The sequence below is a fragment of the Fringilla coelebs genome, assembly GCF_963513975.1.
Source record: "Fringilla coelebs genome assembly, chromosome: 10".
NCBI lineage: Eukaryota > Metazoa > Chordata > Aves > Passeriformes > Fringillidae > Fringilla > Fringilla coelebs.
In genome coordinates this window covers 21,915,074-21,940,948 of record NC_140036.1, presented here as the reverse complement: position 1 = coordinate 21,940,948, position 25,875 = coordinate 21,915,074, and the positions used below count along the sequence as shown (strand labels likewise).

Here is a 25,875-nt window from a genome sequence, read left to right as displayed (position 1 = left end):
CCCAGTATCAACTCAGATGTATATCAGTCACAAAAACTGGAAGTCAGATGTATCCCACAGCTGGAAACACCCAAAACTATTGACAAGCTTTTGCAAAGAAAAAAAAAAAGTCTTTTCCAAAAATGTAGTTACAGCCCAAATTTATGTGTAACTGTAAACTCTTCTTTCCAAGGTGAACGTAGAGTTTTCAGTTAAAACTTTCTAGTGTAAGATTTTAGACTACCTAGCGATACTAAACAGTTGCAAAAACAGAACAAATGTTTCATAACAAAATGGATTATATGTGCAGCATCAGAAAAGGCGGAGGAAGATGTCCATCTTTCCATACAAAACTGTTTTAATGATTGTTTTCCTTAAAAAACAAATTTTGAAAGCTCAACACCATTGTACATTCAGTGCTCCAGCTTAGATGAAATGAAAGGATTGATTTTTTTTTAATAACTTAATAATCCCCTTTGCAGTCAAGGGGAATCTACTCAAGAGGTAAGTGCACAAATAGTAGCAATGGTGCAACCCCAGTATCTATTTTTTAGAGTACTGCAGACAAGAAGTGAAGGAATGAGTATGCCTGGACACAGCAAAGCACTTTCTTTGGCCTATGGGAGCAGGAGCAACATGAGAAGGTTGGGACATCCCTCCTTCTGAAGTCACCAGCTCCTACAGCACCAGGAACTACCCCGGGAATTACAGGTAATCCAACATGAGAGAGTGTCGTGTCACAATCTGCACAATTCACTCATCAAACACGTGGAAAGATTTTAAAACCTCTCACGCTGCAAAATCACTTAAAAGCCACACCCACCACCACACAGAAACTTTGGTTCTATCCTTCCTCCATTTAAGATTGAAATTCAATTTAACCTTGATTATCAGCAACAGCAGAATGAATTCTTATTTGTTACCTGGCTTGTTGGCACCTGGCTAGACATACAACTTGTTTCCCAAAAGTGCCCATTTAAGCAGAAAACAACAGTACCAGAAAAGCTTAAAGACCATACTTAAACCTCAGTAATGATAGTTTTTCCTCTTTAATATCTAAAGCATAAGCCCCAGGAAGTGGTGGATTCCTGAGGAGTGTGATGATGAGCATCTGGGGTGGAATGAGCATCACTGAAGTCCTCTCCAGCAGTACCAGGATCCCCCACATCCCTCCTCTATCCCCTGCCATCACTCTGTGCCATTTTACTCACTGTGTAAACTCTGGTAACCAGAATTTCTTTGTCTCTCTTCAACTACAGTAAATGCATTTAACCCACTTGTTGGAAAAAATATTCAGTTTCAAGTTCCTCTAAGCACCACAGAATACTTCTGGGTGAGTGACCAAATGCAGAGGGACTTGACTGTTGATTTTGTGTGATTTTGCTCCAACACTTTTCAATAGCTTGCCCCAGCTGTCCCAAATAAATAACACTATTCAAATGGCACGAGTCCTGCAGCTTGAAAGGGATTCAGGCTGCCAGCTGGGCTTATAGCACTATCAAGATATTCATTTCTTGTCTGAATATCACAGACCCCAAAATCTGAAATATTCCAAGCAGGAAAACCAGTCTCTAATATTGTAGCATATTGCCAGCATCTAAGGGTGTGAAAAGCTAAATGTGTTTCCCTCAGTCTTAGTGGGATTATCCTGTCCTACAGCACTTGAGTGTCCAGTCTAAAATACCCTAATTTTGGAAAAATGTTAAACCTGCAAGTACAACCATGTATCAACAGTTTTGCTTTAATTTCTATTACCATTATTTGAGCTTAATTGTGGTGTGGCTAAAGGTCAGATTTTATGGTTTCCTGGTGCCTTTTTCAAATAATAAAGATTTCTCACTAGCAATTATATTGCATCACAGTCTGTTAACTCAGTAGAGTGCTGCCAAGTCTATGATTTCTCCTGACACTATTCTGTCACATTGTCACAGGTCTCACAAGAGTTTAAACAGCTGGATGGAAAGTTTGTCATGAACTCCCTGAGTGTTTATGGATAGTTATGAGCAAATCAAGCTTCCATTTTCCACCATATCTGCAAGGCTGTGCTCCAGAACGAAGCTCCATTTTGCCTGGGAAAATGAACTCCCATCTCTCCAGGGGTCAGGCGTGCCCCTGGAGAGCCACACAAACCCTGCACAGCTCCCCTTATCAGAAACCAAAGGAAAAGTACAGATGGGAAGCAGAGATTGTGCTCTCTTCCTACAGCACATTGTTGAAACTATGAATAAAACCACGCAGGAACATTTGTTACATCACAACACAACAGCAGCGCCACTTGATGTTTGAATCCCTAACCATGGTGATACCACAGTGATGAAAATGCTGTCCCTGCAGGCAGGGAAAGCAAGATCCAACCCTGTACTCACCAGAGGAGTCCGTGAGCTCCTTCAGGGAAAGGATTTCCCAAAGCTTCTGCAGAAGTAACACAAACCACACTGTTCCCATGTGTGCTGGGTATGGCTCTAGCATCCAAACCTCCTTCACCAAATGAGTGGCAGAATTTCCATACAGTAAAATGGAAGGATCAACCCCCCAGCTTTTGAAGCCCCCTAGTAGTACAAAGTTGTTCAATAGCAAGTTTAGCTGTACATCACTAGATTTAAGGGCTATTTTAATCATTGTTGACAGAATGGCAATTCACAACCCGGAAAGCATCACCCAGTTTCATTTCAAACCTATAATGCAGTGACTTTGCAAATCCCTCACCCAGAGACGTAACTCAAGACTATCCAAGACCTGATTAAAAACAGTATAGGAAGTTCCAACAACACTTTTTCCTCACTTTCCTCAAAAGGAACATCCCCTGCCAATATCCACCCAGACAGATTTCATGCATGAAGAGCAATATTAATTTCTAACATTTTTCTTTTTCAATTTACACTCTTCTCCATCCAGAAAACCCCAAAAGGCCACGAAGCAGTTTATGCACATAAATATGCTTTGGCTGCTGCAGGATAAAACTCAAATTCTGCAAATATTTCTGTGTTTATAGATAGACACACAAGAACTCAGCAGACCAAAAGAATGTACAGCATCTTACCTCCCAGCCGTAACTAGGGTCTTTCAGGTGTGGCCGCTGCTCTCCTACAAAAGGGCCAAATTTTTCCCCTGCTTCAATCTTCCTTTTGGTCCATATCCCTAATCCTGCTCCAGGAATGTTGGACTCTCTGAGCTCAAACTCTGAAGGAATGGGAATGTCATCAGGAATGTATATTGGAGCCTTGTAAGGAGAGCTCTCCTTGGGTGTGAAAGCTTCGCTGGAGGTCGCTGGAGAAGACGGCTCTTGGATGCTGATGGATGTTGGACACTGGACATTTGCAGCCTCTCCATCAGCTTCTGGCACTTCCCCCAAGGGAAGTTCTGGAAAGCTCTCATACAAACATTCATCACCTGGAAAAGAAAGACAAAAAGTAGGATTTTAAACACCCTGACATGAAACCCTTTCAGCTTGCACATGGAATGGAAGGGACAGCTTGGGAGATGTCACCAATCACTAATCCTGCAGCAGAGCCTCATCCTGGATGGAGCTGAGCCTTTTCTCTAGTGTAGGCCTGGGGGTAACACAGTGTTTCTGAATATTCCTGACATCAAAAGTGGTTTGCATCACTGAGCACAGGCGAGGGAATTGCACACAGATGTAAAGGCAGGCACACCCCATTGTCCAGTCGAGTCTGGATACAGTACTGCACCCCACACATGCTTTGAAATTACAATTGAAAGCCAGCATTACATGTTACAGCTGAAATGTAAGAGAAGTGAAAAGCAGGAAAGCTTCACTGGTCTTGCAGAGAGACAGACTGAACCTAAAGTAGCCAAAATTAAGTTTGATGGCCTCCAATTAGTCTTCGGAGAAAGGATCCAGCCTACCACACAACTCTTGGCAAGAGCTTCAACTGATGTAAATCAGTGTCTTACCATTGACCTCCAAGAAATGCAATGGTCTAAAATAAGTTCAGGATCCAAACAGCACCTTATAGAGAACATGAACCTTCTCTTCTTACAGTTGCAAAAAATCCTGGGGCAGATCCAAAACACATTAAAAAAAAAAAAAACTACCTTCATCTCTGGGGCTTAGCCAGCAAACTAAAAAAAAACCAAAAAAAAAAAAAAAAGAAAAGAAAAAAAATAAAAAACCTCACTATTTTTGACAGCCTAAAATGTAAGACTGATTATAAATTCCTTTTAGTCAGAAACTCAGAGTTACTTCAGCAGGAGCTTTAGCTGCACCAGCAATATAGTGCTTAACTCAACTCTACATGCAAAAGAGTCAAAACAGCAAAACTAGCCAAAAAAGCCTTCTTTACTGTTTATATTCATTTAATATATTCATGTTCTTGGGGTTTTATACACACCAGAGCTCATTCCACTTAATTCAAAACTAAATAGGAGGTGAGGATACTGTTCTCCAAGGACTGAAACTAAGAGATCGGGTATTTAAAACCCGAGCTTGAGAACATTTGCATAATATGGTTGGCCCAGAAATGAAAGCGTTACACTGGGCTTGGCTTTCAGAATGACTCTGTTTCAGTGAAGAAACAGGAAACTTTAAAATGTTCTTTCAATTTCTTGCTCATTTAAGAAACTATCCATGGTAGATTAGCACCGTATGCCTTTTCCACTGGAAACTGGTCATAGCCCATTGTCTCTCACATCTTTGTTACATATTATCTCACGGTTTTATATCTGTCCTTTCATGCTTCTGGTACTGCCTAAGACAAACACTGGGACATAACAAATCATTGGAATAGATTGCTCCCATCACAGGACTGGCAAACTGGATTCTTCATCTGTGAGCAATTTATTCACAGCCATGAACTGTTTTTCTTTCTTTTATGTGGCACTGGCTATGACCTCATACATGTCACAGGAAAGTTCAGCTACCCGTCCCCTCGGCCTCCGGTTTGGCAGACTCTGCCTGCACTTTAACAATTGAACCCAATATTGATCAGTTTGTCACTTTCCTAATACCTGGCATTCTGAGAAGTAGAAAATCTTGACTGACTCCACCATTTAGCTGAGAAGGACACAGAGAGGGATTTCCCATTGCTTGTGGTTCAGAAATCCTACCTGTCAGAGCTGACTTTGGCAGTGATGCTCAAGGGCTTGTGAATGCATTGGTGCAGAGAGCCCATGCCATACCTTCCTGCCCCTAGAACCACTTATCTGGCACTCCAAAGGACAGGAAAGAGGGAAAGGAAAGGATAGAGACACAGCTCTAGCTGGATGCCACCCCTCACTTTGCCCTGCACTGAGACAACCTCTCCAGCAGCCACCTCTGTTACACCATGGCACTACTGCTATCCCCAGACACAGCTGTGCTCCAGCATGGTGGGACAGGTGACAAAGCTCCATCCACACCTCCTGAGCATCCCCCAAATCTTGCATGTGCTCCCTGACTTCACAGGCCAGCAGCAATGCTGCACCCAGCCTGGGCAGGCGTGCTCCCGTTCAGATGTCTTCCTCCAACTGTTTAGATTGCAGTCCTGCCTAAAAGACTTCAGCTGTTTTTGAAACAGGGGTAAAAAAAAGAAACCCTAACCCATGTATACACATGGGGTGCAGGAAGAGAAATCACACAAGGAAAGTGATCTGGATGATGATAAGCACATGGCTCATTTGAAGGGGGGCGCTGGGGGTAAAAACTTCAGGCATCTAAATCCCACTGATTTTCCATGACAGCTGGGTGCCTGACACTCAAACTCCTTAAAAACCCCATCTCACACAGTCACTGCTGTTGTTCCTGCCCTGCCAAACAGTATCCCATAAAACCAAGGCACTCTGTGTCCCACAGTCAACTCTCCTTCACAAAATAACCGAGTATCTCAGCCAAATAATAGAAGTCACAGCACGCAATGACCTGCTCTGTGCCTGTCCCAAAGGGCCACCTTCCTCAGCTCCACTTGCCAGCAGTGCCTGCCTACAAGCCAGCACAAGCTGAGCCTCAAACATTCAGCAAGCACAGCTTTACAGATGTTTCATCTTCCCCAGGGACAGTCCAGTTTAATTTCTCTCTCGCAGACTCAAAGGCCTCGGTTATACTTATCTCAGTCATTCTGGCTACGCTCGTTTTTAGCCATATAGGGTCAAACCTGCAGCTGATAAATTGGCCTCTGAAAGCCTGGCAGGGAGACAAGTCCGTTTGCTGGGTCTATTGTGCCTCCTTTGATTTCCAGCAGCCACACCCCATGTCGTCGTTAAACACGGGCTTTCAGCTTGAAAGCTCTGGAAAATAAAATACTCCTCTATGCCCCAAAGCTCTAAGTGTGGGTAAAGTGGATTACTGAAATAGTCCTTTGCCTGAAACAGCAATGTATTCTAGCAAAAAAAAATGTATTTTTAATCCTCAGAATAGACACAAAGTTGAATTATGACTGACCAAGAGATGGGAAGACCATTAAGACATATTTGTGACATTAATGATAGAAGCAGCTCTATTAAAATCAATTTACATGAACCAAGGTTCTGGTCTTAGTTTTCAAAGGGTGTATGACTATTTTTCTTAAAATTTACACCCACACGGATCAGAGGGTCTTCCAGCAAACCCATAGGATATTGACTGATAGAAAAACTTTGTAAGGTTAGAATTAGACACAGGGACTGTGCTGATAAGCATCATTTTCACAGTGAACTGCAAATTGTTCACACAGATAGCACTGCAGTTTTGAAATTCAAGATGGCCTCTTTAAACACCAATAATTATCCCCACCATAAATGGGATGAAATAAAAAATGAGGCCCCTGATAAGGGACCAGATGAGATTAGGTAATGTGGAAGCTTAGATATTGGTCTCCATGAAATTCTTCACCACTATTTTACAATAAAAACATGAGCAAGCTTCAAAGGAAACCCAGGAGTAAAGGTTAATTGCTACTAAAAGGCCAGGGTGGACACCTGCATTTGCACTTTTGTCACAACCTTGCCCACCAGCAGGAAGGAGCCCACGTGGCTGGGGATGTGCCTGATGAGGAGGGAGAGCAACGTGCCAAAGCTGCTGCTGCAGCTCCAGGACCTGGGGTCATTCCGAGACTGAGAGGCCTCCTGTGCATGGCTGGGAGGAGGAGAGGACTTCCTTCCATTAGGACACTGCTTAGTCCAGCCCAGTTTTCCTCTCCAAGAGCAATTAGGTAAGAGGCACTGATGATGGAGGCAGAGGCTGAGCGCAGCCCAGCTCATGCTCTGCAGGGCTGTGCCTGGCTGTAGCTGAAATGCCACACCATGGCCCCTCACAGGGAGCAGACATGCTGGCCTGGTGCACTTATTCATGTTTCAGGGCAGCCTTAAGTCAAACTTCTCACAAAGTCTTACAGGGATCAAGCCTGCACCCAAATCTCCATGGCCAAAGCCAGTCGTAGCAAACAAACATCTTCATAAGGAATGCTGTTCTTCCTTTCCTCAGGTTATTTGTGCCTAAGGATATATATTCCCAAAGTGACTGCTGACACTCTAGCACATAAATGCAGTTCTCTGCACTTGGATTCGTGCTCGTGGCCACCAGTGATTTCATCATAATCTGAATTACTCTGGAGGAAAGAGGCTGAAAGCAAAGGCATCTAGAGAACCTAATTCAGAATGCCATCACCTTCTGAGCAGGATAAAGCAAGGGCTGAGATAAATTTCAGAGTGGCTCTTTGCAATGAGAAGAGCCACAGAGTCTCATGCCTGCAGCTTCTCCAAGGTGAGATGACCCCTGGTCCCAAAGATTAGACACCATGAGGACAGAACTCTGATGGGAGAATTCCATCACATGTCAGGAGCTTTGAGCTCCCCCAGCTGTGTAGACCAGGCCTTGTACAAGCCTTCAGCAAGGATGCATTAATGAAAGGTTTTGGATGGTAGGATCAGGAGAATTAATCCCTTCTCCTACAGGAGGTGAGGGTGGACCTGAGTGTACCACAAACTCCTAAATCAGATCCTTGAAAGAGAGCAGTGAGCATTTATATTTGTTTGACCTAGTATCACCATTCAGTGCAGAGGAAATCAGCCTGGAGTATTTTCAGGGATATCTGAAAAGCAGACAGGCATTTCCTGTTGCATACAAATGGACACCTTTATCTGAATTTGTTTGAACAAGTATTAAAGAAAAAAAAAAACCTGTTACAGGCAGAGACTGATTGATTACAAAATATATCCACATCAGTCTAGAACAAAGGAGGTCAAGAAAAGCAGAAAATAAAGAGAAAAAAGCCCATTAGCTTCAAAAGGAGTTCTTAGCCAGTGGTGACCAAAATGGGAGCCATCTGACTGTCCACAGGAGGTAGGCACAGCTCAGAGGGGGCCAGAGGAGACGTAAAGAAGGATCCTTAGCTTTAGCAACATTTAGAGATTGGGTTACTATCTCCAGGCACAGGAAGGACTCCAGCCAAGGGCTACATTACTCTACTTGAACACTTTATCAGTCAACGTACCTGAAACTGGTTTGTGCCGCTCCCTTTTCACAGAACTGTTCTGTGGAGCTGGACTTACTGATGGTTATTTATTATTATTTGTATTGTAACATAGTCTGGTACCCCCAGGCAGGACCCCATTGTGAAAAGCACTGGGCACACCTAATCAAGTGAGACTAGATCCTAACCAGACTAGAGCTAGTAACTCCCAGTTAGGTGGAAAACACAAAACATGGGAGAGAAACACACTTTTACAAATGGCAAGTTCCATTGTACAACAAAAGAGATTACAAGCACGTTTAGAGATAAACACAGCACTTGAAGCTGTTCTGAATCATTACTTCAATTACCAAGGAAAAATACTTTCACAACCATTAGCCTTCAAACACACGGGGATTTTGCATATTTGTATTACTTGACACTAACACAAGCATGAGAACACCAAAGCTGTCCAAAACTCACTCAAAAGGTCCAACCCCAAAAACCACACTCATGCTATGACAGCAAGGGGGACCAAGGCATCCATGTGGCAGCCCCAAAAGCCAGATTCTGATTTCTCTTACACAACTGTTAAATCTAAAGTAATTACTTTAGACTTCCACCAAGGAATAAAAGAGATCAGCGTCTGTCCTGGAGTTAACCAAAATTACTCAAATTTCTTCAGATTGACACTAATGTAACAAAATGAGAGGGAAATGTGGTGCCCAGATTTCAGCCTTCCCTTCATGCTCGTGACACTGCTGATCACAGAGGGCATTCTCCCAGCAAAGCTTCCACACCTCAGCCTTGAGCCACAGCGAGCAAACCCTTCTGCGTGCTGGCAGAAGAGGGAGTTGTAGGAAAAGCTGCGCGGACAAAGGCAGGAGAAAAAGGCAGCTCGAGGCAGCCTGAGCACGGCTTTGGGGCTGAAGTACATAAATCACCAGCTTCTCATGCTGCTGCACTGTGTGCAGCAGTGTCTGCATGAAATGCAAAGGGAGCTCAGCCAGAGTCACCTCTGGAGCACCCCATGCCAAGGACGCCGGGTGGCTTCAGTCTGTGCCTGGTGGCAAGGCGCACATCAGTAACAGAGCAGATAATTCACATTAAAAACCCTCCTCACGTGGGAAGCAGCTTTCACTTCTCAAATCATAATGTCTGCAGAAAACAACCCTGAAACAAGAGGCTCATACTGGCAGAGGGGAGTTCCTGATGAGCACCAAGCACTCGGGAGAAATCTGTCCATGAGCAAATGAGAAAAGGAGCTGAGCACGCTCTAGAGCATCAGGTCTTTAGGAGAGGATAACTTCAGCATTGCCAAGTGTTGGTACTAGACCAGCAAAGTTATAATAAAGTAACTGTGTAGGGACCTGCCTGTGGTCTCTGGCAATTCTCACCATCAGCCCCTACAATAACTAGTAGCATTTGGTGCTCTGTCTAGTGTCATTCATGTCTAATTGAGCAACACAGTCAAAAGCATCTGATGGGGACCAGACGCTGGCTTTTAATTAGGGTCCAGCACTGAGAGACTGTGGGTCAAATTCTACTTTCATTTCCACAGGAGCTGCTCTCCTTGACGTGAGGGGGAAGTTGCACCTGCATAACTGAAAAGTAAAATTTGGCTGCTTGTGTTCCTGTGCACTTTTCCATATAAATTACTGTGCTACATGTGGCAACAAAGGTTTATAAATGTTGGCTGGCACGCAGTGAATTTATTTACAAGTTAAGTCTAATTTTTATTTATAGTTCCAGTACAATCATCGCTGGTAGAAATATTTATGTTATCTGTACTTCTGGTCTGTTAGAGCCTACTGCAATCATAAACACGGCTGAAAAATTATTCGCAGTTAGCAGGGTTTAAACTACCCATTATATCACTAGCTAGTGCCAATAAACTTTGGTGCTGGTTGATAAAGTTTCCTCAATGGAATAAATATATATTTGACTTTCAAAACCTTTCCTGGGTTGAACAGTGTGGGGGGTAAGAGAAGAGGGAAATGCCAGCTGTAGGATTTGATATACTGAGAGCGGGATCTGCAGCTAGCAAGGAGTCTGGAGAGATCCACAGGGGCTAGGAGGCAGCCTAAAGCATGCTGAAACTCTAACTAATAGCTTAAATTTGTATCTTGGTAAGATATTTCAACTGAGAAGAGCTGCAGCAGCTAACACTCACTAATGCCCTTCATGACTCTCTATATATGGAGTAGACCCAAGGGGGGTGGAAAAAAAAAATCTGTCTTGAAATTTTTAGCCCTGATCACTGCTAAGGGAGGAAAAATGGATTAGGGGAACCAGCTTTTGTTCATTGTTTGATTGCCATAATGGTAAACATGACATATATTCTCACATTGACATGGCACAAGAAGCCAACCAGCTCAGGACAAAACTAAGGACAAGAAGGTTAAATGTGAATTAGTGAGACCAGCCACTTATACACAGAAAATACTGATTAGGAACAAAATCTAAATAAACCTGTATCAGCTGGGGTAAGAGAAAAGGTAATGCACTTTAACAGTCCCTGTCACAGTGAAAAACTATTGCTGTAAAAGAACATTTTAAAATCAAAACAATTACTTAAATCTACAGTATTATAATCAACACAAATGAAACTTTATCTCAATGTAATAAATCAGTGTAACTGAACTTCTTTTTACTCATTAGTAGACCTTTACTGTTTTAAACTGAGATGTGTCACAAAGTAGCACTGGAAATCACATGCCTCTTTCCAACAGAAAGCAGTAATAAAAGATGACTATTCTACCAAATTATAATGAAGGCAGATAACAGAGTGAATTATAAAACAAAGGTTATAGATAGAGACTGAGCCTTGTAGAGGTAATGACTTTTAATTGGATTGAGTTTATCATATTTTCAGAGGTACAGCACAACCAGAAGAAAGGATTAGAATTATTTCCACATTTCATTATTTGGCATAATGAGAAAACAGAGGGAGGTCCACATCCCTGATGTGTTTGGTAAGCCACAGGAGATGTTGAACATGTCAGTATCTGGTAGAGTACGGTCCTGAGACACAAATGCATTTGCTCCCTTATAATGCGGCAAAGTGTAATCACTTGAAAAAAAATTAAAAAGGAAAGGGGGAAAAAAGCCAGGTCATGAAGTTTTGTTTCAAAAGCACATTATGAATAAAAAGGAATTTAACCCCTTCCTGCCAGCAGGTACTTCAGCACTGGCCTGCAAACACCCAACCATCTGCCTTGAGGAGCTGAGCAATTCCCATTCTAAGCACCAAGATCTTAAAAAGAATGAAACACTGGCAGCTCAGTGACCACAGCATCTCTCTCCCACCACCAGGGCAAAAACACCCTGGGGAAGACACTGGGGAGGGGACCTGCACTGCTTGAATCCCAAAGAGACTGCACTCCACCTGGAAAGAGTAGGGAACAGAGACCAGTGGGGAAAAGGCAGCTCAGAATCTCTTCAGTTGGAAGGGATCACCCTGCAAGGATCATCAAATCCAACCCCTGGCCTTACACAGACATTCCCAAAATGCTGGGGATAAAAGAGCAAGATCTGAGAGAGTATCAGAGCAGGATGCAGCTGCTCCTGAGCTATGCCCAAGTATTCCAGGGAGAGATGGACTTTTGAGGAGCTGCTTTTGGAAAACCGAGCTGCTGTACAGCAGAGTTTCGCACCAGCAGCCAGACAGCTTTTTAATTATGCAATTACAGTGAAAGAGGATTAATTATACTCGAGTGACACTGTGATACACTGTAGTTAAGTCCTTGAAGCACTAACAGAAGTACTCATAACAAATACACTAATCAGGAAAAGTATCGGGTAATTAATCCTACAATACTGTCCACTTCAAAACCTCAAGGTCTGGCAGGACTGGCTTCCAGCATTTGTTTCCGAGGAGATACAAGGCCACAATTTTTCCTACAAGCAACTCCTCAGCAGAAGGTCACCCAGTAACATGCAGGATGTACTTAGCTGATTGGAAAATCATGAATCTCAAGAGCAACTTTACTTCGTGTCAGGTGTATTCTGCAGCATTCTGGGGCATCAGTATATGTTTATAGTCACTATGGTTTTTATTTTTGAAAAAAACCTTTGGGACAGTTTTACTTCACTACATGTACATACACATTTATTCCTGTATGACACAGCTGTTTTGGGTGGGATTACTGTAATATTTTAATGAATTTTTTTCCTGTTTGTCTCCATGAAACCCAGAGTCTTGGCTGGCACACTTTGACAAGTTCTTCTCATTGATATGTCACTCAAAAAAACTACACATTTTCAGAGTGCAATAATCTTGGTTTCATTTTTGTGCAGACAAAAAAAAGGCATTCAAAACTGTATTTACCTACATTGTCTCCACCACCAATTTGTTTCAGACCCTGCTCATTCCTCAAAGCAATTCCACAATTTTTTCTGACACGATTCTAACTGTGCCAGCCACATATTCTAAATAAACACTAATTAACTTTTAATCTCAGCAAAATACTCATGGTTGATAAAATATATTTGTGTTTCCTGCCCCATTTCAAAAGGCTGGTCTGTCCCAAAGAACAGGATTTATCTTAATGCCAGTGGGACTTTTGTCTGAGTTTACCAAAACTTTAATCTCAGTGGTGATGCAGGTAAGGTTTGCCCATGGAACTGACACCATTTACTGCAGGCATCCAAGCACAACTGGGAAAAAGCTACTTGCTGCCCTACAGCAAGCCCCAAACTCCTCAGTAGGATGACTTTAAGCAAGAATAGAGGCAAAAGAAAATTACACCCATTAAGTACAGCTAAATTCTCAGTTACCTTTCTGAGATAATTTATTTTTCTAGCAAGCGTGGCATACATGAGTGTAAGAACCTACAAGAATCTGTAGCAATTATTTTTCTTGGCTTTTGTATAAGAGGACAAGGGAAAACACCAGGGTTTTGCAGCCAGGACATCTACACAGAGATAAAATGGGGGCCCAGCTCCTCCATCACGACAGGTTTCAGCTGAGCTTGAGATGCTGCACTGCCTCAGTGCCAGTGGCCACAGCTCCCTCCCCACACCCTGTTTGCATCCTCTGCTGCAGGAAGGTGCTTGCAAAAGAGAAGTTAGCTTTCCCCTGAAAAGCCTTCATTTCCTCTCCACTCTTCCCCCCCATTTCTTTCCCTTCCCTTCCTTTTCTCAGATGTTTCATTTTTTTTCCCATGTTATTACCAAAAAAAATCATGAAAAAGAAAAACATTTAGAGAAGTTAAAGGAAAAAAAATTCCAAACCCCAAATATTAGAGCTCTGAGTTTTGCTGAGCAATCAGGAGACTTGTTTTAAAAGGAAAAGCGTTTGCAGAAATCTGGCAAATCTAGGATGTTGTCACCTCTTTCCTGTAAAATTGTTCCTCGTGTAATTTGGAAACTCCTCCAAGGGTGTTTGTCTGGCTGCGCTTTTACCCAGCATGTGTCTGAAGGGTGAGTTCTCTGTGGTCCAGTCCTTGGAGGTTTTTAACACTACTTAAGAGCTTTCCACTCTTGCCTCTCTCCATGCTGGTGGGTCCACAGCTGATGCTGGGAGGTGCCTGTTCTCTCTTTAACACGTTTTCCACCTCAGCCAAAAGCCCTTTGCTGCTCCCTTCACTTGGAGTGCACAACAAAGCAGCACTCACTCTGTTCACCCCTTTTCCCTTTTCTTTGGAGGAAAACGAGCAAAATGGATTACATCCATCTGCATTGCTGAACTCACAGGGGAAACTTTTTCTGGAGCTCTCAAGGACCAAGAGCCTGCCCATGTCTCATGCTTGGAGAGCTCCATGCAAGCCAAAGCTCCGCAGACACAGAAACCACTGGGGAGTTTTTGGCCAGCAAAGCCCAGAGTTTTCCAAGTCCAGCTAGTCAGAAAAAGATCAAGGAAATATTTCAGCACACACAGGACTAACAGGAAAGACCCCCTGGGCTCTCACCTCCCTGGTCCATCAAACCACAGGGTCTTTGCTTATACTGGGAGCGGGTAGCTCTGACACTGCACACTCAGTTGCTTTTGCAAACATATCCAGTAACAAATTCCCCCATTCCCTCTTGGGTTTCCCATTTCTTCCACGGGTTCATATTATCTCATTTGCCTCAGATGAGCTCCATGGTGAATAGCTCATCTCTCCCCAGTGCTTTGAAGATGCAAAGCAGGACAGTATGGAAATGCCAAGTGTTGCTGTAGCACCAGCAGCCTGTTGGAGGGAGGGAGGAGTGACAGTCCTTATTCTGATCACATCCCCCCTCCAAAATCAACAGTGACACCAGTGTGAAACCAGAACGAGACCCCCGCTGTGAAACAGTTAACATCAGTTAGATCTATTTTGACTTTTTTAAAAAAGGGGGAAAAAAAGAGTGGGACTACAGTTTATTTTGCATGGCTTCCTGGTCAAAGCCTCAAACGTTTTGTAGATATTTATTAATATATATTAACTGTAAAGAAAGTTAACTGCTAATGTAATTTATTCCCCTCTTTGTTCCATACACCTTGTATTGCTTTCTCTGAAGCTGTTGATCTTGGAGAATCAGAGGGGTCCTGGGGAGCTGCTAACAGAGAGCAATAAATCAGCACTCTGAAAGCTTCTGGTTCATCCCAATAACTTGGAAGAAAATTTGAAAAATAATCTTTTTCTTCTTTTTTCCCCCCTTTTTCAAACTGGCAATCTTCACAAGCTCTATTGTTTTCATGTGCAGGCTGATATATGACAGCTTAAATAAATACATAGTTCTTAATGGAGTAAATTCAGCCTTCGTGTAATTGGATGCCATGCCATTAGAGACCTTGGCCCAGGCAGTGCTCTCCATCCCCAAGGATCTCACAGGACTCAAACTAACAGGAGGTTGTTATATACTTGATTTCTACCTATTATGTCACTGTGGACTAATCCTCTGTTATAAAGGGTACTTAACTTTATATCTATTTATGTTTACGGACATGGATTTAAGTACTGTTTATAATGACAAGGATGTATATATACAGCATGTATATGTAATATAATATATATATATAAACACAGAGACACGTCCTAAATCATAGAAGCAGTGGAGTCCTTGAGCAAAAATGGCTTGAGAAGCTGAGGGGTTTTTATGGCAGGAAAATAATGTGGCTTTTCCTGAAATTGTTCTGAAAGCGACTTAAATTCCTTCTGCACAAATTAGATCCTAAATGCTCAGAAATTTTCAGGCTAGACCATTGCACTTCACAAAGCCATAAGTGGTCATGCAAGAGAAACCCCTCCTGCAGCACCAGTGTCTCTACCAGGAAAGAGAAGTTGCAGGGGTACAATTTGCTGCCCACAGAAGACACGTCCAGGGTAAGGAAGTAGAAGGAACAAATTGCATTTCAACATTTTCCCTGGAAAGCTCATTAGAAACTCAAGTCAAATAAAAGCACCCGCTCCTATGGAGCACTTTGCAAAGCAACATCAGACTGGTATTTAGCTGACCTTCTCCACACTCTGGTGAACCTCAGTTCAGCAAGTTTGGTAGGGCCATGCATAACTCCAAGGACATCAGAGGGAAAAAAATCCAAGCACTGTCATGAGAAGGTGCTGAAAGAGCTCTCAGAGCACAACCACGTCTCCATCTCACCCACCACAGCCATGGAGGTGAACACAACCAACCCATGGTCACAAAACACATCAGTGGCATGTTTGGAAAATGAGCAATTTATCTGGACTTTGCACCCCTTGGTCTCTCCTCAGAGAGCTGCAGTTCATGTATGGAGCACAGCCCACACAGGAAAAGCTGGAGATGAACAAACTGAGCCTTCCAGGGGTGCATTTTTGCAGCAATGCAGAAATGCACAAAAAGCCCACGTTGGGTACGGAGGGAAGTTGCACTGCAGCGAGGGCTAGGGGCTATAGAAAGCTCAGCTGAAGGAGGGGAAATTCAGGGCCAAGCACCAGACTGAGCTATGGGATTCCTCCCTGAGGAACTCTGCTCAGAGCTCTGCACCCCCTCTCACCTCATCATCCCCCTTTTCCCATTGAAGCCAACACTGCTCCCCAAAATCGGTGGAAGCGCCAGAATCTCACTTGTACACCAAGTTTGTGGGAGCACAGCTGCTAGCCCAAAACTTGAGCAATACTTTCAAAAATTAAAATAAAAAGCCTGAACCAAGTTCTGTGGGGACAGAAAGGAGCTTTGGTCTCTTAGAAAGTGCCTGCAGAAAGGACATCTGCAGGGCTGAGACCTCCAGAGATGCTGCCCAGTTCCCAGACTGGGCTAACAGACTCCCACAGGCTGGAGAGCCCATTCCCATCCCCTGCTGCTCACCAGGGGCTTCATTTCAGGATTAACCTTGTGTTGTCTCACCAGAGGCCAAAACCCCAACACTCATGCACTCAGAGGGAATTCTGCAGGAGGAAAAGGGCTCAACGTGCTTTTTGTCCAGGTATTTTAGGTGAGAGGGATAGACCAAATAAATACCATTTGTTGCTTAAAGTGCAAATCCCAGCAACTACTTTGAACGGGAGCATTTGGTAGTTGACACATCTACGGATGTTTTAAATCATAAGGGCATCCACTCCATTTTAGTTTTAATGTGTTTGTGTGTGTAGTTCTTTGTCATTCCAGCCCACCTGTCTCAGGGCACAGAAATCAAAAACAGGAGTAACTCTCAAATTTCACCTCAATTTAATCCATCACAGAAAGCAGACTGGTTTTGCACTGTATTAAAAAAAAAGAAAAAAAAACCTACCAGGACATTTAAACAAAGTGACACAGATCATCAGCAGATCAACTGAAAATGACAGCTCAATCAAACAAATGTATGTTGAGAATTTCCACAGGGCAGCTCTAGCTGCAGCCAAACCAAATTTGTTTAGTATACATAAGTTAGCTGCTTAGAAACATTCAGTATGCTGCTAGCCAGATGATGACTTTCCCAGATAAACATCTATTTAACCAAATATCCCCCCACCCATGGAAGTGCTGGCTGAGTTCTGATGGATTCTAGTCTCTTAAAAATCTGATTTTCCTCTGGTGGCAGCCTGGTACCAAACCCACCCACACAGCCCTTAACTGAAAATAAGTAAAATAACTAAACACCACTTTAAAATAAATGTTATAACCACCAAAAGGTAGGCAAAACTCTATAATCCTCATGGAGTGCTTCTGGTTGCCAATAAATTCACAAAGTGTCATGAGGATGAAATACAAATTACGAACTTGGGAAGCACCAGAGAAAACTGCACATCCTGTGTCATAGATCAAGTATACAGAGAGGAGGGGATTTGTCTGATTCCTCTTTGAAAGTAAAGTATTCCTCTTGAAATCAATGAAAAGTCTCCTATTGATTCCAGAAATGCCACATAAATCTCTCACTGAGGAAATATATTGATAAGAGCTCCCCTCTGTGATTCTGCCCCACTTTAGAGCAGATTTTCTATGGTGTCATTTAGTAACAGTCAAAAAAGCAGTTCTGAAGATAAGAAAGTAGTTTGGTGAATTTAGTTTAAATGTCATTAAAACACACAAGAAGTTTCATCCAGACTCAGATGCTCAGAGCAAAAGAGGTTTTGGTGCAGACAGCAGCGGAGCTCTGGGCAAAAATCAAGGCACTGGATTTCAGCCAGCCTAGAAAGATTTTGTCCATAGCTGCTGAAATTAGTGGCCAAAAGCCCATCTGATGTGAAATAGCCAGACTTTATTCAGGGTGAGCAGTTTAGGGACCAGTGGTGCCCTTGCTGTTCACCCAGCACAGCTCATGTGTTTAAGGGGTGACTGTCCAACAGTATGACTCCAAAATGAATAAGGGACAGAGAATAGCTAGCACAATGATTTGCAATACAAATTATAATTTTGGTGAAAATCTATATTTAAACATTTTTAGAGTTTTGGGTTTTTTTCAACTTCTGATTTCTTAAAATAAATGACTCAAAAATAAAAGCTACTAGGCAACACATACCCCCTCTTCAAAGTTCTGTCAAACAAGAGAGTGCCTATAAAGCACATATTCTGATGGACATCTGCTTGCTATTTAATATCCACAAAGATAGTATTTACCAAAAAATACAAATGCCACAAATTAGGAAGCCTGTGATGCTGGAGCATCCTAAGGAGTGGTGTTTACACAACGATCAGAGGGGCGTGGGATGGCAATGGAGAGAATAGCTGCTTACAGATACATCACAGCTTATTTCCTGGGGAAAAAAATGCACCAAAAGATCATTGTAAGTGATGTAAGCACCCTAAAAAACTAGCACTCAACCTGGAGGTTGTGTGAGAAAGCCAAAATCAGCCACTGTGTGCCAGCAACAAGAGATGTATCATTGGAGGCTCTCATTGCAGAAGAAGAGATGGAGGTGACCCTGTTGGACTGCAGAAATCCCAGTGTGCTGTTCCCATAATCAGTGTATGGGGTCCACAGACCCCATGAAATGAATGAAAGGAAGAAGTTTAAAGTGCCAGAGTCTGATGGGACTGGGGGAGAAAGAAAATTCCTGAAGTACCCACGTGGTGGGAGGAGTTTGCTGCACACAAAAATGCTCACTGTTGAACACTGTAGGATTTCCTTTAAAAGTATCTGTTTGGGGAGAGTTTAACTCGTGAGTTTTGAGTGCATAATTGTGCTTTTGCCAAAATTTGCACATTGACATATTGCTAGGGAAGAAAACCATGGGAAAGCAAGGATGAAGGATGACAAAACTCAAAGTATTAACCCCCAGAAGAGTTCCTGCTGCATACTGTTTTTTCCAAATGCTGTTTCTCAAAGTACAAAAGAGCCACCTGATGATACAGTACAGAAATCACAGACCTTAAAGTTCATATTATTTTGAGTGGAACTAGATTATTTTTAATCTTTTCCCCTTCCGCTGCCTCTGACCATAAGACAAAAAAAGGTGAAATTGTGTTGCAACTGAAAAACAAGCAAGGTGCAAACTCCCAAATTAATGCTTGGAAGAGAAGCAACTGTAAAAATAAATAGAAAAAGGAGTTTAGACAAATTAACCTGATCTGCCCAGAAGAGCAACAAACAAAAAAACCCCAAACAGAAAATTAAATACTCCCTGAAACTCTTCCAAAACAACCACAGAAAATGGTAAGTTTTCTTTCATTTTAGCAGTATGGCTGCTTTCAAATTTTATGTCTGGAGATCCAAACCAGCTCAGATGAAATCCATCCAACTCCAAATATTACCAGCTTCTTTTTCTCTAATCCCAACAAGCAACACATAAAATACAATTCCAGACTATTTGAGCTCCTGTTTCCACTCCACAAACACATCCAGAAGGGTGGTGCAGATTATCATTGGTGGCAGGGAAACCAAAGATCAAACCATAAAATTATCATGCCTATGGACAAGAGGTTTGTCACTTAAATTTAATTTTTATTCATGTGAGTAAAGCCACTTTATTCTTAGAGAGTTAAATACACAAGCTCAAGGAGACAAACAGAGCATACAACCCAAAAAAGACACCTTGGTCACACTGCTCCCTGAAGAGAACCTGCCCAGGACATATTTTATATATATGTAAATATAAAAAATTTAGATTTATTTCCTTTTCAGCCACTGGCCTGGCTCCCTGAGGTTCAGAGCACCCACCCTGCACATGGCAGGAGTCCAGAAATCCATGCAGCTGCCTCAAAGTGCACAACCAAACCAGCAAAGCCTTTTTCATTTTCCCAGCTTACTAGGAATCATCAGCAGCATTTACAGCCCTGATTCAGGGCTAATTTAACCCAGTCCAGACTGGACCTGAATCAGCTCACAGTGTGTATCGAGAAGCTGAATATGAAGATGATTGTAGAAGTTAATGTAGATAAGAGCTGGAAGCAAGAAACTCAGCTTCATAACCATGACCAACACAAGGAGAGCTGCAGAAATCAAAGCACAGGATGCACTATGGTTTCCACTGCATTCCTCAGCCTCAGAGATCTGCCAATATTTTGCACGTAAGCACACGGACCTTCAAAAGAGCCGGGTTTGTCCCACCAAAGTACAAAACAATCACTACAAAGGCAAGCAACAAAAAATCCTCCTCCTGAAAAAACATGCCGTAAAAATGAAGTATAAATCATAAAACCCAAATGAAAACAACCACTCCCCCACCCCAAAATTGCCCAAATAACGGGATGAGGAAGTTTTCTCTGATGAGATTAAATACTGCAAAGCTCTTTCCAAGTCCAGTAACAAACTACTTCAGAAGCAGTGGCAGAAAGCAACAGAACAACACTGAGCAATGCAGGGCAAAACAGAGGCAAAGTAAGGATTGATCCAGAGCCCTGGGACAAAAGCTTTGCCTTCCCTCAAAATGCATGGAAAAGGCTTCTCACAAGTGTGCCACCTTGCCTAACTCCACTCTCAGGGGTTTGCTGCTCAGGTCAGTGGAAGAAAAATGAAGCTAACAAATGTTTTTGAAAACGCCAGTTCTTGAAAGCAAACTTATTACACTGAGGCCTGAGCACCATCAAGCACAAAACTCTGGCATCGCAGCTTGAGACAAAATGCCAGACCTTCACACAAAGCACCTCTCTAAGATTATTTCCCCAACTCAGCAGAGAATACAGCAAAATAGGTCATATATCACAGGAGCAAAGCAATGCCATGCTCAGCAATGAAATTCCTTGGGACACAGGGTCTCCACATTTATTCTACCCCACCATCTCTCAACATATCTCAATAGCACGGGAAGTCAGCTTCCTACCCCTCAGCCTGCCACGTTCAGCCTGGGATGCAAAAAGTCTGGCAGCAACAGAGGATGTTAGAATTAGTCTTCACTGTCTTTTGCCTTCTTTTCATCCTTTACAGCGCTCCCTTTCAAGGATATGAAATCCAAAAAAATGGGCAGATTCCTATGATTTGTAACAAAAGGGGTTACAGACATGGACACCAGACCAGGAAATCCATACCTCCTATTATACACCCACCAAAAGCAGTGGCCTCATGGTGATCTGCTCCACCAGGACACTGGGGCACCAACATGGTGTTTGGAGGCGCCTTTCAGACAGCTCTGTCAGTGTGGCATCCTCACTCCATCACTCCCATGGAGAAGGTGGTCCTCCTTTTTACCCTCTTCTTACTAGAAAGCTCATTTCTGGCCTCAGAATATTCATGGACACTTTATTGCCCATTTGTACTTGTTCCAGCACTGTCCTTTAGCTTAAATGGTTTGCTAGGAGTGTTTGTCACCCTCAGTATCAGACATAACCTCTATCAGCCTTCATTTTCCTCTGCTACACAAGCCAAGCTTTTTAGCCTATTCTTGTATTCAATTATCAATCATCAGCTGTTCAATTAGAGACGGTGCAAGTCTAAGACCCAGGAGCCCCAGGAAGAGAAATATCCCAGCCACTGTGACAGAGACAACACCAAGTTGTGTCAGGAGCAAGTATGCAATGAATCCATAAATCAGGAGAGAAAGCAGGGGCAAGAGGAGAATTGAAAGCAGCATCTCCCCTTTCAGTGGGTTAATGTGACTTCTTCTCACTTTGCTGCAGAAATCACATCCAGGACAAGTTGCTTTCAGGAAGCAATTACAAGGAAGCAGCAGTGCAGAAGATGGATCTGTTTCTCAACTCTTCCACATGTCACTTCTCAGGAAGGAGCTGGTCATGGGGATCACAGCTTCAAATCTAAATATTTCCAAAGGAGAACATCCCTAGATGTGGATATTATCTACTGGCTACACAGGATCTGCAGCTATACAAAACACTTGGAAGCATTTTATGGACCAATCCAAAGAGCATCAATTAAATTCTGATCTCTCTACTGTTAAAGGCAAACTACTGATTGATTACACAGGGCAAGATGTCATCTGTGCTCTCTGTTGCACTATTACCAGGCTCTGTCACACAGATTTCATCTGTCCCATGGACACAGAGGACAAGAAGTATTGGCAAAAGCAGTAAAATGCAAATGTAGGAGCTTGACCTAATGTTTTCAATATTTTTATTTAACCTAAATGTCTTTGAAAATTAATCATAACTGAAGATATTTTCAGCAATATTTCTTTTTAATTCTGAATGGAGGTAACTCCATCATATAAATATATATCTGTGTGTCTCAGGGCAGAGAGGAACCTTTCATTACAAATGCCTGTCTTGGAAGAAACTTGATTTAATATTTAAAAAAGCTATTTTAGAATATAGCTCCTTCCATGAAAAGTTTCCAACAATTTATTTTCATTCCAGTATGGGGGGGGAAAAACCCCCAAACTCTGAACCCTAAGAAGCTTCTGTACAAAATAAGTAACATCTTACAGCCAGCTGCAATGATCATGCATTTATTCAAGTCAAGCTAAATATGCCCTAAAGAAGCAAAAATTCCTTTCAATTAAAATGCTCACCAGTATCATTTTATTTGTTGGAAATGTACAGATGTGAATCTGCAGCAGGTGCATGTGACTATTTCTAACACACACTAAGAATGGGTAAAGCCATTTTAACTCCTTGCTGCATTCCCTGTGTCTTTGCTTCCCTTCTGGGAGAGGAGGAGTTTGTGCCTACCCACACCCCTCAGAGGGCAAATCCAAGCCTTTTCTACTAATACTAATAGATGCTGAGGTTAACACGAAGCAATTCAAAGCTTCTCATTAATTACTGCTAATTGTCATGGCAATCTCCTTTCCCCTGTTTTACATCATGAGCAAATGATTTTTTTTCGTTGCAGAATAGGTAAGAAGAGAGATGCCTGGGAAAACATAATTAGCTCTGCTAATTAGTGTGATCTGATTTGAATATTTGCTTTTGTAATTAAAAAAAAAAAAGGCAGCTCAGTGAAATCATCTCCACATTCTAAATATTCAGTTCATAAATTAAGATAACTAGGCTGCAAACCTGTTTCTCCATTAAAAAAAAGAAAGCCACCTCTGATGGCAGAACATCCCCAGGGCAATGCAGTCCACAAACCAAGAGGGAGGAGTCCCCTCTCCCAGTGGGAAAGCTGAGAGGACACTGCCACGTCAAACCTCCACAGCCCAAAGTTACTTTAAAGCAGCAATAACCTAAAATTAGATTTTTTAATTTTGTTTTTAATGAAGAAGTTGTGTCTGCTCCCTTTGCCTTTCATCAGCAATTAGATCAATTTGCATTGGCATCTCTGAATCACATCATTGCTGTTCCCCTGCCAGTGGTGGATTCAGAGCAGCACAGGGCAACTTTTAGGGAGGGTGGAGGACTTGTGCAGAATCTGTTCTAGAGCTGTGTCACAGCTAGTTTTACTGACTTTAATTCAATTCCAAGCTGCTGAAGAATTCCTTAAACCTCTTCAGCCCTCAAAATTTGCAGATTAACTGAATGGGTTTTATCTCCATTGAATCCTTCAGGGATGAACAATGAGTTTTCCTCTTGATGAGAAAAATGAGTGGAACATTCCTCTGTACGCAGAGCATGCCGTGGTAGTGATTTCCTTAAAGCTTTCGATTTGGCTGAAAAATCCAAGCACTGAAACACCTACTACAGTTTCTGTGACTATTGTGAACAGAGAGGATTCTCAGAGCTGTTGAAGAAGTATAAATAAAAATACATTCCTTTATCCAACATCCCAGCTGCTACTGGGGCTGCTGTGCAACCAGAAGAGGCCAAGCATGTTGTTTTACACCACCAAGGCTCACAAGCCCGTGGTGTTAAATCTGCACAAAGTGGGTGAATAAAAACAGGTAATGATTTATTCAACCTGTTTCTGTTTCACATAATAGCCTGAGCAGATTATGATATTCTCTTACATGCTCCCAAATCCAAATACGCTTCTGGATGTTTTTAAAGTCACGACTGACTGGAGTTATTTGTGATTTTAGCTGTTTTGTTTAGCAACGAGCAGTCAGAGCTTGCTTCTACCCCCCGACCCAATGAGCCCACAAACATTTCCAGCCCAGGCTCATGCAGATGTGAAATTAATGTTCACCTTCTGCTGGTAACTCTTACCAGCAAAATAATAAATTCAGTTAATAACGGAAAAGAGTATTCATGGCGCTTTCTTGACAGTGCTCATTCACCTCTGCACTTGTTATGGTAAAACAGAGTATTTGACACTGCTCACTTTTGGCAAGGCTCCACCATTCAGACAGTGCTGCAGCCACAGGCTGGAACAGATCCTGGGCAGTAAAAAAATAAAAAAAACAAAAACCAACCAACATCAAATTGTAAAACACAAATGTTTTCCTGATGGAGCAGGGGCTTTCTAGGAGGCTGCAGCCCATCTCCAGGTAGGCTCCCATGCCCTGAAGGTGGTGTTTTTGTACAATAGCTGTGGTCACTGCCCAGAAACACCTTCCCCTGCACAGGGTGAAAGCCTTGGGTTGTTCTTCCAAGCAGGACACAATATGGAACGTGACTGAGGAGTTTTCTCCATAAACAAACCAAACCTCTTTCCTTACAGAGCTGCCTTTCTTCTCCCAAGACCCTCTAAAAGCTTGGGGTCTCCTTGAATCTATTAGAAATCTTTCCAGGAGAGAGGAACCAGACATTGTAAATGAACCTTGACTTAGAAGCCCACAGATTCCACAGGCATTTTATGCCCTGCCTATTTACCTGTCATGCTAGTTCTCACCCTATGATTCATTTTTTTTTAATGTTTTCAGCATTTTTAAACTGATACCTTTCAAGGTGTTAGGGTATCCCCCCTGTAGTACTTTTGGATTTGCTTGCAGAACTAATGCACTGTGGAAACATACAGAGAATATTGTTAAGATGCCTTGAGAAAACTTTTTAAAAGAAAGCTATCCCCATTCCCTGCATAGACAGGGCCACGTGTAGAAGACTAATAACTCAGACCAGGCTCTCAAATAAGCCTGGTGAGCACAGAAAGAGGCCAAATCCTGACCCAGACCATCTAGAGGGGACTTTGCCCATCACCCTCCACACAGGGCAAACACAGAGTCCCTCACAGTGTCTTTAAGGTCTTTAAAACCATGAAAGGTGAAGATTTTCATCTCTGTGTCCCAGTGCTTGATCACACATAGGACCCTTTCCTTCCCTACATCCAGCTCCAGGTTTCTAAAATCTTGCTTGCACCAGGGGTGTAAAATTGGTGGTTTGGGTGTACATGGCAAGTGAGGGGGATAAAAAGTCACTATTGCTCACACTCCATTTGGTCCAGCCCTGGTTCCCACAACCAGGAATCCCACCAAGTCCTAGCAGGAAGAATTGTTCCCCAGCTGGTCCTTTCCCTACTTCTATCTATCTCCAGAAAAACCCTGACACTAGACGAGCTTGTTCTTGAGCTTTATGGGATTTTTCGTGCTCCAGAAATATAAATCTTTTTGAACAGTAAAGACCTACCAGGAAAGAGAGAAATCCCCAAACAGAAAGCTACTGGAACTTAGCCTCCCTTCAATTCAGATCTGACAATATTGTAGCCACTCTGCAGGGCTCTTTCTGGCACAGTAATGCCAAAATATTTCCCAAAGTCCCAGGCAACTCCAGAATTGCCTCTGCAAAGTGCACTGCCAGGCTGGCTCCATCAGCACTCTTCCAGGACAGCTGGCATGTAGTGGGCTTGCCACTCTCCACAAAAGCTGCCACCACACTTTCTGGTTTTCCTTTTGTTAATTCAGTATTAAGGGCAAGAACCCCATCTAAGAAAGCACTGAAAATATGACTCAATATTCAA

At 42.6% G+C, this 25,875-nt stretch overlaps 1 protein-coding gene across 4 annotated transcripts in view; it reads right to left on the bottom strand.

Annotated features, from left to right (window-relative positions):
• MECOM (MDS1 and EVI1 complex locus) overlaps nucleotides 1-25,875 on the bottom strand; it is a 325,153-nt gene that overhangs the window by 177,077 nt on the left and 122,201 nt on the right. The window contains exon 2 of one of the 4 annotated variants that reach the window (XM_084212357.1): nucleotides 3,020-3,369. In XM_084212357.1, coding sequence (XP_084068483.1) covers nucleotides 3,020-3,369 — 350 coding nt within the window. Of the gene's footprint in view, nucleotides 1-3,019; nucleotides 3,370-25,875 lie in introns of those variants that run through there. The other 3 variants (XM_084212353.1, XM_084212354.1, XM_084212358.1) reach the window with 3 other exon arrangements.